The 18,700-nt window shown below is 48.9% G+C and overlaps 1 protein-coding gene across 2 annotated transcripts in view; it reads right to left on the minus strand.

Annotated features, from left to right (window-relative positions):
• MTHFD1 (methylenetetrahydrofolate dehydrogenase, cyclohydrolase and formyltetrahydrofolate synthetase 1) overlaps positions 1–18,700 on the minus strand; it is a 517,055-nt gene that overhangs the window by 361,424 nt on the left and 136,931 nt on the right. For both annotated transcript variants that reach the window (XM_069638218.1, XM_069638219.1), the window contains exon 9: positions 7,304–7,431. In XM_069638218.1, the coding sequence (XP_069494319.1) occupies positions 7,304–7,431 (128 nt within the window). The remainder of the gene's footprint in view (positions 1–7,303; positions 7,432–18,700) is intronic.

Genomic DNA, 18,700 nt, shown 5'->3' on the forward strand with positions numbered 1-18,700 from the left:
AACCATTCCTGAAGTTGCAGGGCCTGGAGGACTTGAGAAAGAGTAACCATCTTGAACTTGTCCTTCTTGAGGAGTTTGTTCAAACCGCGCAAGTCCACGATGGGTCTCAATCCCCAGTCTTTCTTGGAAATCAAAAAATAAGGGGAATACCATCCCTTGTTCCTCTCCGCTACAGGCACCAGTTCCATGGCGCCTTTCTCAAGCAGGGATTGAATTTCCTGCGCAAGGAGCGGATCCGGACTCTTCAAAGAGAGATTCCCCAGTGGATTGTCTTGAGGCCTCTGCCGGAAAGGAAGACAGTAGCCGTGGGTTATGATCTCCAGAACCCACACATCTGAAGTAATGGCGCGGCACTCTGCAAGATGCTGCGCCAGCCTTCCCCCAACCGCCGAACCATGGGACATGGCCTCATGACTGAGCTGAAGCGGCTGCGGCGTTGCCTGAGGGCAAGGTGGCAACAGCCCGAGCGGCCTTGGCACCTCGAGTATCTTGTTTCCCACCTCTGGCACTCCTACGGTGGCCCCTTTAACTGGCAGCTCCTCGCGCTTTACCAAAGGATGAGTAATAATGAAAGGAACCTCCCCTCCATTGCTGTCCCCTAGGACGAAAAGGTGGAGGTTGTCAAACTGCAACGCCCGACGACTTCGCTGCAGCTTTTGAGGTCTGCAACCTCTCAAGGCTCTCGTCAGCCTTGCTGCCAAAAAGATGTTCCCCGTCAAAGGGCATGTTGAGGAGACGGGCCTGCACATCAGGAGCAAACCCCGACTGCCACAACCACGCAAACCTGCGTATCACGGTGCTCGCCACCATGGACGGGCTGACGTAATCTGCCATGTCGAAACCCGACTGAACGGCCTCACACATGGCATCATTGCCATCCTAAACCATGGCAAGGAAACCATCCTGTTTGTCCACTTCGGGAATATGTTCAGCCGCTAAGGAAACGGTTCCACAGTGTGCGTGAAACATGACAAGGCACATACAGAGTTGGCCGCCTGAAGCGCCATACCCCCTGAAAAAAACACTTTCTTCACCAAGTCGTCAAAACGCTTGTCGTCCCTATCAGGAGAGATGGTAGGATATGACGCCTGCTTTGCCGGGGCTGTAGCCGCCTGCACCACCAAACTCTCCGGAGTGGGGTGCTTGGACAAGTAGCAGGGGTCGCTACTGGCTGGCCGGTATTTTCACGGCAAATACTTGCCAACTGCCGGGAGACTCTCCGGAGCAGTCCAAGCCGCCGCCACCCTCCTCTGTAGAGCCATATAAAACGGCAGTACCGGGTCCGTTGGTGGACCAAGGTCGAGGATATCCGTAAGGTCATCCTGAAGAAACTCCCCCGGGGGAGCAGACCATCCCAAGTACTCGGTGACCCTCGACATAAGGCGCCGGTACGAGGAGCCAGCATGAGTGCCAGGCTCAGGCCTACCAAACTCCACCTCCAGAGAGGTGTCCAGCCCACTAGCATCGTGCAGGGACTGCCTCAGGTCCTCAAATTGGCTATGGCCCTAGAGAATCTCGTCAGGCACAGTATTAGGAACCATGCCATCATCAGAGCCCTCATCCACCTCTGAAAAACTCAAGATGGCAGTAAGAAGGCACAGAATGTGAACCAAAGCCATGCTCTACCTTGGCCAGAGCCTTTCTAGGGGGTTCCACCGAGCCTCGGGGTACCCCCGTCGACAGAGCATCGAAATGCGCTGAGGGCATAGAGTGAATCGGCATCGACGCTGAAGGCGGCGCCAACAGCATTGATGGCGTCGACACAGGCCTCGAGGCCGGAGCCCAGAGCGTGTCCCTCGGCAGCCTGGGCGCGGACGACTTCTTCAGAGGCGGGGCCTCGAAAGAGTCAGTCGACGTCTTCCTCGAAGACATCACAGGTTCACACGGTCTCGAGGGCAGGGACCTGGACTGGGCATGACGAGAACGATTCCCCTCGTCCGAGCGAGACCTCTCCCACGAATCGTGCCGACCACCCGAGCCCGAAGGCGTGCAAGCGGTGTCTCTCGACCGATCATGACCGACCCCACTCGGAGGCGTGGATGGACCGGTGCCCTGTGATTCGAGAATCACCAACATTTTCTCCCAAAGGAAGCCCATTCCTCCGGCGTCGCCTGCTTGGTAGGGTAAGCGACCTGCCGACGGGCGGAGTCCTCGGAAGAGGACGGGTAAGGCGACCGATGACAGCACTTCCGGGAGTGCCTCGAAGAGGCAGAGGAGTGGCGGGACCGACTCCGGGACCGAGACCCACTGGACTTCCGACGACGCGGAGAGTCGCCTCTCGAATCGTCTGTCGAAAGCCTCGCAGACCTCGACTTCTGTGGCTTAGACACCTTACCTACTGATAACTTCTTGCGCTCCTGCAAGACTTTAGACGTGAGCGACTGGCAGTCGACACAGTCGTCCGTGTCATGGGCCTCCCCGAGGCACCAGAGGCAGGCGTCAAGCGAGTCCGTAACTGACATCTTGGACCCACAGTCCCCGCACTTCTTAAATCCCGGACGCGGGGTGGAAGACGAGGTAGACATCCTTCACTAAGAAGAAGGAACTTCACAAAACGAACAGGTTCGAAGAACCGAGAAACAAACTCCAAAGAGTCGATGCACGCTGAGATTCCCGAAGGGAACACGTTCGCGGAAAAAACAGAACTGAGGCTACGGGCGCCGTTCGTCCTACTTATAACATCCAGTGACGTCGGCAGAGGTCCTTGAGGGCGGCGTATCAACGTCATCGACACAGGACGCAGAAAGATTTTCCGAAGCAGCACAGCTGTGGTGATTACTGTCATAGATCAGGAATACGTCAGAGGACCCAATCCCCTCGAAACAGATATGTTCCATCTGCCGTAGCGTCCGCGACGTGCATAGCATCCGCTCCATCAGCACCATCCGTGGCATCTTTCCCAATCCGTGGCATCCGCACCATCCGTGCAACGTCTACCAACCATAGCATCTGCCATTTCTTTGACATCTGCGGCATACGCAGCATCTGCACCATCCTTAACATCTGTGTCATCCGCACCATCACACCATCCAAGACATTTGCTTGGTCCGTTCAATTCACTCCATCTGTTCCAGTACTCCATCCGTTCGGTCCTGTCTCTCGGTCGGTCTGTTCCATCCCTCTTGTCCGCTCCATCTGTTCCATCCCTCTCGTCCGCTCCATCTGTTCCATCTCCTTCGTCCGCTCCATCTGTTCCACCCCTAGCTGTTCCACCCCTCGGTCCGTTCCACCCACTCGGTCCGTTCCACCCACTCGGTCCGTTCCACCCACTCGGTCCGTTCCACCCACTCGGTCCGTTCCACCCACTCAATCCGTTCCATCTACTGCTTCAGTTTCACGTTTTACCGACTACCTTTGTTCTTTTATTTTCTTTGTTCGAACAACCCTGGATTTCTGTTTATTGTGACAATTCATTCCATTTGCGCTAAGTGTCGATTCTTTATGGGAAGAGCCACGTTTTCAGCAATTTGCGGAAAGAAAGGTAGTGTTGTATCGAACGTGGGGTAGAAGCGAGTTCCATAGAGTGGGGGCCAAGGCTGAGAACGAGGATCCTCTAAACCGGACAGAGTTGGTGTTTGGCATCATTAAAAGGAGGGAAGAGCTTGATCTTAGAGTGCGGGGTGGGTGGTAGGGTTTAAGCTTGTCCTGTAGGTATAAAGGGACAGTTTTGTGCACTGCTCGGTGGGTGATGCATAGCGTTTTGAAAGTCACCCTTCATCCAACCGGGAGCCAGTGGAGCGTTCCGAGAGCTGGAGAGGTGTGGTCTCTAGGGCCACGTGCTAGAAGCATTTTGGCTGCAGCGTTTTGTGCTCTTTGTAATTTAATGAGGTGGTATTCTTGGACCCCCGAGGTAGAGTGAGTTGGCATAGTCCAGTCTCGACATTACAATAGATAGGACAGCGGCATGTCTGTTGGGAAAGGAGAGGTACAAGAAATGCATCGAAGAATTTTGAGGTGGTAATGGCAGGACTTTGAGTCGTTGATTTGGCGAGAGAGGGTTAGATCGGTGTTGAGAGTGCATCCAAGTTTTTTTTTACTGTGGTCGAGGTGGTGGGTGGATTGCCCATGGTTGTGGGCCAGGGTAAAGGGTGGGGGAGAAGCTTGGTGTTGCCGCACACCATGATTTCTGTTTTAGTGGGGTTTAGGAGGAGGTGGTTTGTAGTCATCCAACGATCAATGTCAAGGAGGCAGGCTGCGAGGTCGGGCTGACAGGCGTTTGAGTTGAGGAGTTTTAGGATTATTTGGGCGTCATCGACGTAGTTATAGCACAGGATATTCTGCGGGCGGACATATAAAAGGTTGAACAGGAGGGCTGATAGGCATGCTCCTTCTGTAACTCGGTATTGACTGGCCGGACGGCCGAAGCAAAGGTGGAGAGGAGGGTAATTTGTTTCCTATTGTTGAGGAAGGATGTTATCCATTGCACAGCGTTTCCACGGATTCCTAAGGAGTGGTGGCGGTCAAGAAGGATTGAGTGGTTGATGTGTCGAAGGCGACTGCGAAGTCTAGAAGGATTAGTGCAGCGCATCCCGCAAAGTCTGCAGTGATCTTGAGATCGTCCCAGATTGAGGAGGTCAGAATGGTTTCGGTTCAGTGTTGTGGTCTGAAGCCCAATTGTGCAGGGTCAAGAAGGTTGTTGTATTTGACAAAGGCATTTAGTTGGGAGTATGCGGTTCGAGCGATTAGTTTGGCAAGGAACCTGGTGTTTGAGATGGGGCAGTAGCTTTTGGGGTCGAGGGAGTTTTTTTTTTTTTTTTTTTTAAGAAGAGGTTTGACGTGCAGTTTTGAAGGCGTTGGGGAAGATTTCCGAGGTGAGGGAGTAATTTAGAATGGTTCTTACGTACTCTCCTGCGCAGGTGGATGAGAACATTTCTTTGAGGATTGAGGAAGGGAAGGGGTCAAGAGGGGAGCCAGATTGTTTCCGAGCAGAGAAGGTTGAGAAATTGGTCTCTCGATATTGGTGTGAACGAGTCGAATGTGGGTTGGGTTGTAATTGCTGTGGCCGGCGGTGGGGTGACTGGTAGGACGGGTGGACTACGTGGCGGGGACAGGAGGGCCAGTTTGTTGGGAGAATTTGTTCTGTCGAGAGCAGTGGTGTAGAAGTGGAGAGAGAGCGCGAGTCGCAGAGTGACTGAGATGGGGTAGATTGGGTGGAGGTACAGGTTGATTTGGTGAATTCAGAAATTATTTTGTGGAGTTCCTTGTTGGGGTTTTTCACAGACGAGAACTGTAGTGGACGTTTTTTGCTTTTAGTTTTTAGTTTTTGGCTTTGTAGTGGCGATGGTGCCGGGCCAGGGTGGATCTACACAGGTTGTTTATCATTCCGCCATTTGCATTCGAGGGATTTATACAGTTTTGCAGTCTTCAGTTCTGGTGTAAACCATCTGGGATGTGGGCCACAGCAAGCAGAGGATTGGCAAGTGGGGGTGAGCAGGATTAGTGAGATATTGAGCCAAGAGCCAAAGGAGTCGATGGTTAAAGGTTCATTATGTGGGATGGTTGAAGGATCTTTAGTTTCTTCCAGCATTTGTGTTGATTCGGGGGGGGGGAATCTGGTTCAAGTATGGAGATGGGGTGGGCGATTGAATGGTGAAAGGCACAATGACGTGGTCAGACCAGATGATAGGTACAGGGGGGGCTTAGATGTATCTGGTCGTGGGAGCTAAAGATGGCATCAAGGGTGTGTCCTTTACAGCGAGTTGGGCCGTTCATATGAAGGCCAAGGTTAAGCTCATGTCCTCGTGGATCGTGTGCATGGACTCCTGGACTCCCTCGTCTTTGCATCCCGAGGGGTCGGATTCAGGCTTAGTGACGGCATCTTCTTTTCTGGTGTCCTCTGCCCCTGCCGAGGCCTCGGGGGTAGGGATACTCGCGCAGTCGGGCTACCTTCACCGGGTCAGCCCCTTTGTCCTTCGTGAGAGCAAGCCACCATAGAAATAGTTGCCAATTCTTTCTGTGCCGCCTGAGCCTTCTTGGGCGGGTCGGTCGCCTTTTCTTGCCCCCTAGGCTTCTCACGCAGCTTAGCTGGGTTGGCCGATTTCCTCTTTCAGGAGGAGTTGGCTCGATGGCTGGAGATGGAGGCATAGGAGGTTGATTGCGCCCTGCCCATCACGGACCCACTTGTGCTGCGACCCCGATGGAAACAGACTTGCGGTGCTTGGCCTTATCTTGAGCCCCCATGGATGGGACACCCTCAAAGGACTTCGAAGCCTGCTCCTCGGACTGGCCGGTCCTGGCTGAGGCATGCCCCTGCTTAAGGTACTGGGAGGCGGCCTTGGCGCTGAGCCACGCCGGTAACCTACTGTGACGATCCTTAATGGTTCTCTTGGTGAACCCGAGGCAGATTTCGCAATCTCCTTCTCTGTGGTCTGGATGAGGACAGTAGAGGCACGGAAGGTGTTTGTCCTCCACAAACATGTTCCGCAGCAGAGCATGAAAAGGGAGCTTCCCTCTTTCTTCTCCTCCGACATGGTCCTGAGGGCGAAATACACTGACAAACAGATATTCACTTGTTGGTCGATGGAGAGAAAGCCCACACAGGCTTTGAGAAAAATAGGTATCTTTTGGAAAAAGCGCAAAAACACGTACAATAGCTCACAGAGCAAAACGCGAGGACTCCAAACAACTGAACATGCAGTAAAAATCTGAAGATGGCTGCCAGAGGAGGGGCTTAGGGAGTGGGCAGACATTGGCAGGGGGGCAGAATGACCTAGAGTACAGCGATCGGTTTAGAGGAGAAATACAGTTTTTAAGTGAAACCGTTTTTTCTTTTACCAAGGATTCCCAACCAGACAGGGAATATTCATGAGCATGCGAGTCCATGCCAGGCCCATGCTGAGAAGTATACCACGTTCTTCCTGCATAGTCATCCCTACTCCCATGGGAGAGTCCCTCCCATGAGATCCTCCCGCAGAGTACCGTCCCCAGGGGGACTAACAGGTAGTGACCGCACCTCCCTGGCCTCAGGAGAAAGGGCTTCCCCTAGGGTAGAAGGGGCAACATCCAAGGATGTGTCACAGTTTGGATATCTTCCACATGCGTTCCTTTAATAGTAAATTTGTAATTGATGAGAACATTTTGCAGAAGAGAAAATTCAGACCACCGCCAAACAATCTCATTATAAATCAAAGAAATATATGCGACCACAAAAAGCTCAACACTGATCGGAGATGTGCTTTCTATGGGAATCAGACAGAGAACCTGTAATCCCAGCACAGCTAACCAGAATCTTCCATTAAGGGCCTATTGGCCACTCCTGCGGATACCTTTCAATTAGCATAGTGTAATATACTGGTCAACGTACCTCCATGAGCATGGCTACAGTCATGGGCCCTACGCCACCAGGAACCGGAGTGATGTGAGAGGCCTTCTTCTTTGCTTCTTCATAGGCAACATCACCAACGACTCGTTTCCCACTGGCCTTAGTGCTGTCTGGAAAAGAAGGAAAAGATTTAACGTCTGGAAGAACGGCATCAATAGTTCATCAATTAAGGGAGCATTAGTCTGTCAAGAAGTACTGTGGTTTATGCAGATTTACAATTAAAATGGCATGCCACTTAGGTGGCGATAGGATACAAAACAAGGCAATGATTAGAATCCTTAGAAAACCCACATCTGGTGTTCACCGGCATCCTGTAATTATCCTTTCCTGAAGCATTTTGCCCTCACTGATCCATTATTAACTCAAATTAAAGGGCGACTTCTGCACATTATCACTACTGTGTCCTCCACTTCAGGGGTTACCTGAAAGAGGCCTTCCAACATAATTGACAGTTTTCAGTGCATAGTATTTGTTACGTAGATGTTAGCCAAGATTTATGCAGTTCCCTGTGGATGACTGCACCAGCCTTGTCCTCGTGGCAATAGTTAACCCAACCTTTGGTGTAAGCATGTACTACACAAGTTGGTAGAGTGACTGAGCAGCCAAGCTTATCTCAAGAGCGGTCAATGTGAGCTGTAGGGTTGTTACACAGATCTACAGTGACGAGTGGCAGGGAGAATTCTCAGAAATGTGCTGATTCCCTTCTACCTTAGAGACTACCAGCACTTTTGCTAGACTTTAGGACTTAATTTCTAACCTGGAGAGAGTAAGACTTTTTCCCACTCTCGCATGTATTTTTTCAATGATTTGAACACTGAGTTTCTTTTGACTGGAGTCTGACAAACTCCATAGGCATCTTTTACATTGTGTCACACAGCACCTTCAGTGCAGTGGCACAGGGAATATTTCCCCAAGATTTACAGACTTTCTCTGGGATAAACTACCGTTTCCCAGAGCAATGAAGTGAAATTGACTTTACTTACATTTGTAACTTTGTAGACGCAGCACACATTATCTTACAATAGGGTGCTGGAGGGGTTACTTAGTAACCCCTTTGTCTAGTTTCTCATGTAACCTTTTTATGTTACCCTTTCTACAATTAATGGCTGGTGGCAGTGGTTTACATTTTCCTACCATTATGTGTTTCTACTGTGGACTGCTATTGCAGCTGCAGTAAAGGCCCCATGGGTGCCCATTTTGTCAAAATTGCACCGGTCTTTTTTCGCCATTTCTTGTTGGAAAGGTCCTTCTTGAGATTTACTCTGTGCGCCAAACCATGTTTGGTCCCTTGGTTCGTTTTGTCTTTGGTAGGATTCAGTGGTGAAGCCTGCCTCTGGCTCCAGCGTGTCTGGCAGGACAGGAAGTGAGGGGGTGCCCGAAACTCCCTGTGCTTAATCCCCTTGGTTACAGGAATGCAACCAAAGGTGATTGGCCGGCTGGCTGTCCTTGGAGGACAGCCACCCTGCTGTGTGAGTGACAGCTAGGCTGTAAATGAATGGGAGAAACCTGCATAAACGAGCATGACTGCGGAGGGCGGATGACTGTGGAGGGCGGATGCCTTTGGAAGATGAGTGTGGATGGCGGATGACCGTGGAAGGCGGATGACTATGGTGGGCGGATGACTGTAGAGGGCGGATGAATGTGGAGGGCGGATGACTACGGAGGGCGGATGACTACGGAGGGCGGATGACTGCGGAGGGCGGATGACTGCGGAGGGCGGATGACTGCGGAGGGCGGATGACTGTGGAGGGCGGTGAGCGTACAAAGCGAACGAATATGAAGAGCCAATAAATGTGGTGGACAGACAAATGTGGAGAACACATGAATGTAGAATGCGGCTGAATGAATATGGAGAACACATGAATGTAGAAAACGGTTGAGTGTAATGAATTTAGAAGTATTCCCAATAGCTTCGCTGAAAAATTGATTTTATAGTGCGCCCAGTAGCCTCTCTGTAGAAAATTGAATTTAGATACGAGTCCAATATCTTCTGTGAAAGCTGCATTTAGAAGTGCTGATGAAATGAATTTAGAAGTGTTCCCAATAGACTCTGTATGGAAAATTGTACTTAGAAGTTCGCCCAGTTCCCTCTCTGGGAAAGTTGCATTTAGAAATTTGCACACTGAAAGAGCATATGACCCATCACACCACACCCCACGCTTACTCTCTCCTTACATCACCACTCAACTAGAACACAGAGATACTATGACACCATTCGGTATAACTGTTCTCATACGAACATCCACCGCTTACTCCACATCATTCTATGTAAACACTGCTGGTCCCACACCCCCAGCCAGGCGTTTTCCTCAGGCCTAACGCAGCCACATCCGTTCCGGATAAATCCTGCCAGAACGAACACATTCTCCTGATCTCTCAACCACCACACCTACCGATAAGAAGCAGCTATTACACGTGTACCGCACAAGCTGCACACATATCCGGTGCTCACACGCACCTTTTGACTCTCCCTACTCTCTCTACTGATCTGAACTTCGGTTCCCAAGGGCGTTCAACCTACCAGCGCCTTCAGACCATACCAATGGTATATAAGGCGCTATATAAGTGCAAAATAACAATAACAATAAACGGTGAGGCTTTTGGCTTGAAGGCAGAGTCGACTACTGGACGAAGGCACCGAAGAAGAACTTGGAAGATGCGCCTGCTGCAACTCTTGGACCGCTGGTTTGCCCGGTGAAGTCCTGAAGCTCTCAATTCGCCTCGACTAGAGAAGCCCAAGGATGACTCCTCCCCTTGGGTTGGTGGGACCAATCAACCCCAAAGCGAACTCATCTGGACATCCTCTCGGAGCTGGCTGTTCTTCCATTTCTGCTGCAGGAACCAATTGCCAGGGAGAGGAACACCAGATCGAGTGCATCGTTTTTAAGTCAGACCCCAAGCTCAAGGAAGATCCTCCGGACTCCCGGGAAACAGGACTGACCAAGCCTGAGCCACCTCATCAGTGTGCTGTACCCCAGATGCGAGGAAAGTCCATAAAGGTATGAGGGAACCGCTGTGGTGCTGTTTGCGAGAGCCACGAGGAGCTGAAACCGCAAAGTACTGCTGATCTGAAGTTTGCCCATTGCGGCCGCTGACCTTCCATTCATAGTGCAGTAGTACCCAGACGTCCTCCCTCTTGTCCCCATGACTGAGGCTCAGGAGCAATAGGATCTGCAGACCTACACAGGAACAGAAGCCAGTTGGAACCAATTTCATCAAACCAAAGGGTACTGTAAAACTAGGGGGACTTGCCCCTTGTTATATATCCTTGATAGCTCTCAGTTGAGGCTTGTCTTGGTTGATTTGCAAAGTTGCTTGCAGCTTTGCCCCTCACAAGTCTTCCAGCTTATGGCCCTACAGGGATTTCATTTCTACAAAGATTTCTAAAACATTGTGCAAGACTTTACCTACCTGCAAGAAGTGCTTTAGTTCACCTAGACTTTTACTCAATTGACTGACTGTCCTGGATCCCCAAAAGACTCTTCCTAGCTCTGACTTTGTGCTTCAACTGTCCCTCAACAAAGTCACATTACATAACTTGTGTGGCTCGGAAAGGGTTAATTTACTTTGCATTGGCGGGTTCAAAAAGTACTTACGTGCTGAAGAATATTTGTTAACCATTGTTTTATTCCCTCATCTTTTCCTTTTGACACAAACCTCAGTATTGCTCCAAATGTACCAGTGATATATCAATGTCTACACTGTCCTAGTTATTTAAGGTCACCTCAGGGTGTAGGAAGCATCTGTGTGCCATCCCAAATAGGTATCTACTGATTTAAAGAAACTGAGTGTGTATTTTGAAGTATATTAATGTGTTACATATTTTTGCTCCCTTCTAAAGAAGGCTTATTCAACTGACTTAAATCAATAAATAATTGTTTAATCAAGAAACAGAGTGTTCATTTGGATACTTGTCGCTGTGAATCTCTGTGTAACTCCCCTACAACTCACATTGACCGCTCTTGAGATAAGCCTGGCTGCTCAGTGACTCTACCAAATTGTGTAGCGCATGCTTATACCAAAAGGTTGGATTAACTATTGCCAAGATGACAAGGCTGGTGCAGTCTCCTACAGGGTACTGCATAGAATCTTGCCTAACAACGAGTATCCAATGAACACTTACACTCAAGGTTTCTTGATTAAAACAATTAATTTGTCAGTTGAATAAGCCTTGTTTAGAAGGGAGCAAAATAAATATACTTCAACATCCAGTTTCTTTAAATCAGTGGATGCCCATTTGGGATGGCACACAGATACTTCCTACACCCTGAGATGACAAATACCTAGGACAGCGAGGTTGGTGTCAAAGAAAAGCGTTTTATGGAATAAAAACAGTTACATATTCTTAAGCAGGTAAGTACTTTAACCCTCCAAAGCAAAGTAAATTAACCCTTTCCTGAGGGACAGTTCAAGCACAAAGTCAGTGGTAAGAAGAGTCTTTCAGGGAGCCAGAACAGCCAATGTTAATTGAGCAAAAGTCTAGGGGGGCTGAAGCACTTCATGTAGGTGAATACAAAGTCTTGCACAATGTTTTCTAAATCTGTGTGTTAGAGAGAATTATCATAAATGTGCTAATTCCCTTCACCTTAGAGACCCCCAGCAACTTTGCTGGATTTTGAGGACTTGATTTTTTTTTTTTTACCTGGAGAGAGTGACCCTTTTCCCCACTCTCCCGCGTGTTTTGAATTGTGTTTTACTCGTGTTTTCTTTGGTTATGGAGTTTTAGACAACTCCATCAGGCATGATCCTTTCATTTGTGTCACAGCACCCTCAGTGCAGAGACACAGGGAAGCCTTTCAGGCTTTCCCAAGGTTTAAATACTTTCTCTGGGATAAACTACTGCTTCCCAGAGAAAGTAAAATGAAATTGACTTTACTAGTCTTTAAATTCCTAGACCCAGAGCACCCTATCTTACAATAGAGTGCTGAAGAGGTTACTTAGTATCCCCGGTTCCATGTCTTAAAATCACAGCAAAAACGGCCGTGGATACAAAATATTGCAGCAAAAAATGCTGTGGTTTTGCCGCCAAAATCATAAAGGATGCGGGGATACCCCCGCAACCCATTATACCATTTAAGGTATAATGGGATACACCTTTATTGGGTCAAGCCACGGCATATTTTTCAAGATAGCATCTGAGCCCCCTTTGTTGAAACAGGTCCCGGTCTTTTTTCGCCATTTCTTTTTGGAAAGGTCCTTCTAGAGTTTGTCTCTGCGCGCCAAACCAGGTTTGGACCCTTTGTTCCATTGCCTTTGGCGGGCTTCAGGACTGAAGAACGCCTCTGGCGCCAGAGTGTCTGGGGTGAGCAGGAAGTGAGGGAGGTCCGCGAAACACCCTGTGCTTAGTCTCCTTGGAGACCAAATGCACTCTGGTGAGGTGCCTGGGAGAGTCCTGCTGGGGAATGACTCAAAAACTCTTGGAGTTGTATCAAGCACCCCAGGCCTGCCAGTAAAAGGAAACGGGAGCAGACAAGGAAGGCCAGAGAGATCACCATAAATAACTCAAGAGGTTGTTACAGGAGAACCTATAACGCCCAGTCCACAGGAAATGCCAACTTCTACTTCAGGGAAAAAGGAGACAAAGGGGAAACCTCAAGTCTCAGGAAACAAGAAGGATAGCACTCCTGTGCATCCAACAAGCACATCCCCAAAAGGACTGTCCAAAGTCACACCTGTGACTGCTCCACCAGCTGAGGCCGAGTGTGAGGAACAACCAGGAAAGATTAAATCAGCTGCTGAGGATTCAGAGCTGGAAGACCACCTTTCCCCCTGTTGGAGATCGGGATCCGAACAACCATCCTGAGCTGCAGTCTTTACTGGCAGAAGGTGGCCCCTTTAGGGCAGACTTCAGCAGGGGTCAAAGAGTGTCCTACTCTTGAAAGACTTCGCCAACAGGTAGCTTCCCAGCTGGACGGGCCAGGGAAGCATATGTTGTACTGGGAAGAAGGCCTCTTCTACAGTGCACCAACTGAGTCTATCCCAGGGGACTACAGAAGACTTGTAGTGCCTCTAGAGACAAGACACCAGTTCCTACAGTTAGCCCATGAGATTCCTTTGGCTGGTCACTTGAGCTTCAAGAAGACCAAGGAAAGGCTTTCTGTATATTTCTACTGGCCTAAATTGGGGTCTGATGTAGATATATTCTGTGGGCGCTGTCCCATCTGGCAAGAGTAGAGCCAATAATGTGGCACCTTTGGTGCCTCTCCCAGTGGTGGGAGTCCCTTTTGAGAGGGTAGGGTCCCTTAGACCCTCCAACTTCGTCAGGCAACCGATTTATATTGGTTGTAGTAGACCATGCTACTATGTATCATGGAGGTATACCAATGAGGACTGTTACAGCTCAAGCTGTTGCTAAGGCCCTACTTGGTATTTTTACCAGGGTAGGTTTTCCTAAGGAAGTCATCTCCGACAGGGGATCAAATTGTATGTCCCACTACATGCAGGCCATGTGAAAAAACTGTGGAGTGACTTACACATTCTCAACTGCCCTACCATCTCCAGACAAATGGGTTGGTAGAGGTTTATTCGTACTATGAAGAGCATGATGGGTGCTTTAGAGGAACCCCTTAGAAGAAAGTGGGACCTTCTACTGCCATGCCTTCTCTTTGCTTATAGAGAAGTCACTCAGGGGGGAGTTGGATTTAGGCTCAATGAGCTTCTCTATGGTCATCCAGTTAGAGGACCATTGGCCCCAATTAAGGAGGGATTGGCGACTGCTCCTTCTCCCAAGCCAGTGAGAGTCACTGACTATGTGCTTGGTCTCCGGAGGAGAATGACATACATGAGGACAGAAGTATCTGATAACTTAAAAGCAGTTCGGGCTCTGGTGAAGCATTGGCATGACCAGAAGGCCAACATGATTGATATTTTATTTCTATCGCTCTCATACACAAGTTTTTAAGAGCGCGACAAGGCAAGGGAGGGGAACAGGGGAGAACAAAACAGCGATCTTACTAGGCCCAGTGACATTGAGAACGCATAAGTGCATGGGAGAGGGGGAGGGGAAAAGTGCATGGAAGGGGGGAGAAGTGGAAAGTGCGAAGCAGAGGAGAAACAGATAAATAATAAATAATAAAGGCAACAAACAGTGGTAATGCAGCCAGCAATTTGCAAGTGCTAGGTTTAAGGCAGCAGACAGGGAAGGTCCGATAAGTGCAGGAAGGAAAAAGGGGGGCTATATGGGTACAGATACAGACCCCAATGCAAGGGGTGGCCCGGAGGCAGTGCGGGAGGGTGGCAGGATGAGCAGGTACCTGGGCCCAAAAGACAGAGGGTGGCCAGGTGCACGGTGCCAAGAGAGAACAGATCAGCAGGGGAGAGGGGGAGCGAAGGCAGAAGAAAAGAGGAAGGTCTTGAGGTGCTTCTGGAACCGGAGATGGTTCTCCTCAAGTTTTAGAGTGGCCGGGCGGCTGTTCCAGAGGGAGGCCCCAGCCGAAGACAGACCTACCCCCAGCTTGTTTCTTATAAAAACGACTGACCCTGAGTGAGTTGGAGGTAGAGGAGCGAAGAGCTCGAGAGGGGAGGTATTTGCGGAATGATAGCTGAAGGTATTTTGGACCCAGGCCCCAGAAAGCCTTGTGGACAATGCAGAGGGTTTTGAATTTAATACTTGCATCCACTGGGAGACAGTGGAGAGATTTCAGAGCTGGAGAGATACGATCCCATGGCTTGAGGCAAAGGACAAGTCTCGCAGTCCTGTTCTGGATTAGTTGCAGAGGGCAGAGAGTAGAGGCGGGTAGATTTAGAAAGAGGCTGTTACAATAGTCCAAGCTAAAGAGAACCAGAGCTTGAGATACCATGAGCTTCTGGGGGAAGGAGAGGAAAGGCAGAGTACCTCTGAGGAGGTGCAGTCAGAAATTTGACTTTTTAGAGACCTCAGAGATGTGGGCGGAGAAGGAAAGGGTGGAGTCAAAGATGACCCCGAGGGTCTTAGCCTCGCAGGTGGGGGTAGGAGGAGGGCCAAGGGAGGCCGGCCAGAGAGTGAGGGGAAAGGATGGTGAAGGTGTGCCGATGAGGAGGAACATGGTTGAGTTTACTCAAGACCAGCAAGTTTTAGTTATGGTACCTACAAGGCAGAGGGCCTTACAGGACAAATGGATTGGACCCTTCAAGGTTGTGGGAAAAATTGGAGATGTCAATTATCTGGTGGACTTAGGCCCAGAGGGTCTTTCACACCAACTGTCTAAAAGCCTATGGTCTCAAGACCAGAAGTGGGAGCTCTGCTTCTAGCTTCAGCTCAAGAGGAGGAAGAGAGTGAACCTCTACCTGATCTCCTCAGGGGACAACCTTTAGAGGAGAAAAAAGAAGGAGTTAATCGCTCTTCTAATCTGACACTGGAACAACAGGAGGAGTGCAGGTTTCCGTTAAATCAGTTTGCCTCCCTGTTTTCACTATCAGCAGGCTTGACCCCTTGGGGCCAGCATGATATTCTAACTGGTGACCGTTTACCTGTTAAAAGAAGAGGTTACAGGATGTCAGATCATGCAAGACCCCAGATAAAGGAAGAGGTCCACAAGATGCTTTATCTCGGGGTAATAGAACCCTCTACCAGTCCATGGTCTAGTCCAGTTGTACTAGTGCCAAAGGCAGGATCCAAGAAGTTGAGATTATGTGTGGACTATAGAGCTCTAAATGCAGTCACCAAGACTGATGCCCATCCTTTGCCTAGGACAGATGAGCTGGTGGACAAACTTGGTTCAGCCAAGTACCTCAGTACATTTGACCTAACATCAGGCTATTGGCAAATAGCTCTGACAGACCATGCCAAGGAGAAAACTGCATTTTCAACCCCAGAAGGCCTCTACCAGTTTAAGGTAATGCCTTTCGGATTAAAGAATGCACCTGCAACATTCCAAAGGATGGTCAATCAAGTTCTGAATGGGATGGAGCACTTCTGCATGGCATACTTGGATGACATTGCAGTGTTCAGCCCTACTTGGAAAGAACAGGTTGACCTCTTAGGATATGTTTTGCAGGCTCTTGTGCAGGCCCATCTGACCATAAATGCAAGTAAATGTCAAATTGGTCAGAGCAAAGTCGTCTACCTTGGACATGAGGTAGGAGCAGGTGAAATAAGCCCATTGCCTAGCAAAGTACAAGCTGTACAAGAATGGGCCACCCCTACTACTCCTACCCCTACTAGTGTTTGGGAGAATTCTCAAAAATGTGCTAATTCCCTTCACCTTCGAGACCCCCACCAACTTTGCTGGATTTTGAGGGTTCCATGTGTTAATTCCGCCGCAATAATATCGCAAATCAAAAATATCGCCATATTTTTGCTGCAAAATTCACACATGGACCCTTCGGGGGACACTCCCGCTCCCACATAATATCCCCAGCAAAAATATCGCCTATGGCGAACCAAACGTCCATATCTACGGCGATATTTCTGTTGGGGATATTATGTAGGGATACCATTCTGGAGGACTTGATTTTTTTTACCTGGAAAGAGTGAGCCTTTCCACCCACTCATGTATTTTGATGTGTGTTTTACTCTTGTGTTCTTTGATTATGTGGTTTTAGATAACTGCATAGGCATCATCTTTTCATGTGTGGCACACAGCACCCTCAGTGCCGTGACACAATGTCTTTCTAGACTTCCAAAAAGGTTTATACCTTCTCTAGGATAAACTACTGTTTCCCAGAGAATGTAAAGTGAAATCGACTTTCCTAGTCTTTTTAAATTTACAGACCCAGCACACACAATCTTCCTATAGAGTGCTGGAGGGGTTACCTAGTATCCCGTGTCTAGAAACTCATGTAGCACTCAAATTCTACCCTTTCCTATTGAAATGGCTGGTGGCAGTGGTTTTACAACAAACTCCTACGATTTTTCCCCGACCGCGAACACAGGTAGCTAAAAACCGCGTGAGCCATGTTTTTCAAGATGGCGCCTTAAGCCCCTTTGTTTAAACAGGTCCCGGGTCTTTTTTTGCCATTTCTTTTTGGAAAAGGTCCTTCTAGTGTTTGTCTATGCCTGCAAAACTAGATTTGGTCCCTTTGTTTCTATGCCTTTGGCGGGCTTCAGGACTGAAGACCACCTCTGGCGTTTGAGTGTCTGGGGTGGACAGGAAGTGAGGGAAGTGCCCGAAACTCCCTGTGCTTAGTCTCTTAGGAGACCTAAGTGCATTCTGGCGTGATTGGCTGGCTGACTGTCCGGCAAGGACAGCCATCCTGCTGGGTGAGTTGCAGCTAGGCTGGAAATAAAGGGCGAAAACTGTTTAAAAGGCGTGTCTCCCGACTTGGAAGGCAGAGTCTATCACTGGAACGAAAGAACCGAAGACTAGCTGGAAGAGGACGGCTGCTGGAACTCCTGGACCGTCGGTTTGCCCGGTGAAGCCCTGCTGCAGGACCGAATTGCCAAGTTCATATCAACAGAGAAACCACTTCAAGGACGACTTCTTCCTTTGAGTTGGTGGGGCCAATCAACTTGTAAGCCACCTGGATACCATTCTCGCAGCTGGTTAGGATTAACCAGGTGGAAGGACACCAGCTTGTGTGCTTGACTACAGCTACTAGAACCGAAGCTCTTCCATTTTGTTAGCTTGTTGGACCAGTCCCCGTGCAGTGCAGGAGTCCCCCAACATCCTCCCTCTTGTCCTCATGACTGAGGCTCAGGAACAGCAAGATCTGCAGGAACTGACAGGAACCAACATCTTCAGCTGCATATTTTCTTCATATTAATGTACTGTGCCAACACGATTGAGAGAACTTACCTCTCGCGGTGATAGTTTGTGAAACTTTCCCAACTTGCAGGTCTAATCAGCTTGGGACCCAACATATGATTCTTTTTCGTACAAACTACTTCTGAGAAATTTGGCAAAGACTTTACCATTTACTACAAGAACTGCTCTTACCTATCCAAGACACTAGCCCATTGACTTTGGCCTAGGCCCATTGAACTGAATAGAGTCCTCTAGTGCACTAAAACTATTTTCACTGCCTAAGAAAGTATTTGTGATCTATTTTATTAACTTGTGTCTTTGTACTCCTATTTAAAGTAACTGAAATGCCATTTTGCTCCTATTTCAGGGGAGCAAAATTTACCCAGAAACTTATTGGTATGATACTGAAGTGTATTTGTGTATGACATTAAGTTGCCTCCTTCTAGTGAATGTTTCCTAAAAGATTGTGTAATAAATTAATAAGCGTTTTACCAAGAAACCTTGAGTGCAAGTGTCTACTTGAAGCACTGTGATTCCAAGACCTCTGTCTAACAGTTTACTGCTCACATTCCCTCTTGAGATGAGCCTGGCTGCTCAGCTCGCTACCAAAAACTGTAGTACAGACTTATACCAAAGGTTGGTTTTGCTTACACCTGTAGTCATAGTTGTCTGTAGTGGTCCCAAAGGGTACTGCATACAAACTCTGCCCAACATG

This window comes from Ambystoma mexicanum, chromosome 14 (assembly GCF_040938575.1).
Source record: "Ambystoma mexicanum isolate Mex_15411 chromosome 14, UKY_AmexF1_1, whole genome shotgun sequence".
Lineage (NCBI taxonomy): Eukaryota > Metazoa > Chordata > Amphibia > Caudata > Ambystomatidae > Ambystoma > Ambystoma mexicanum.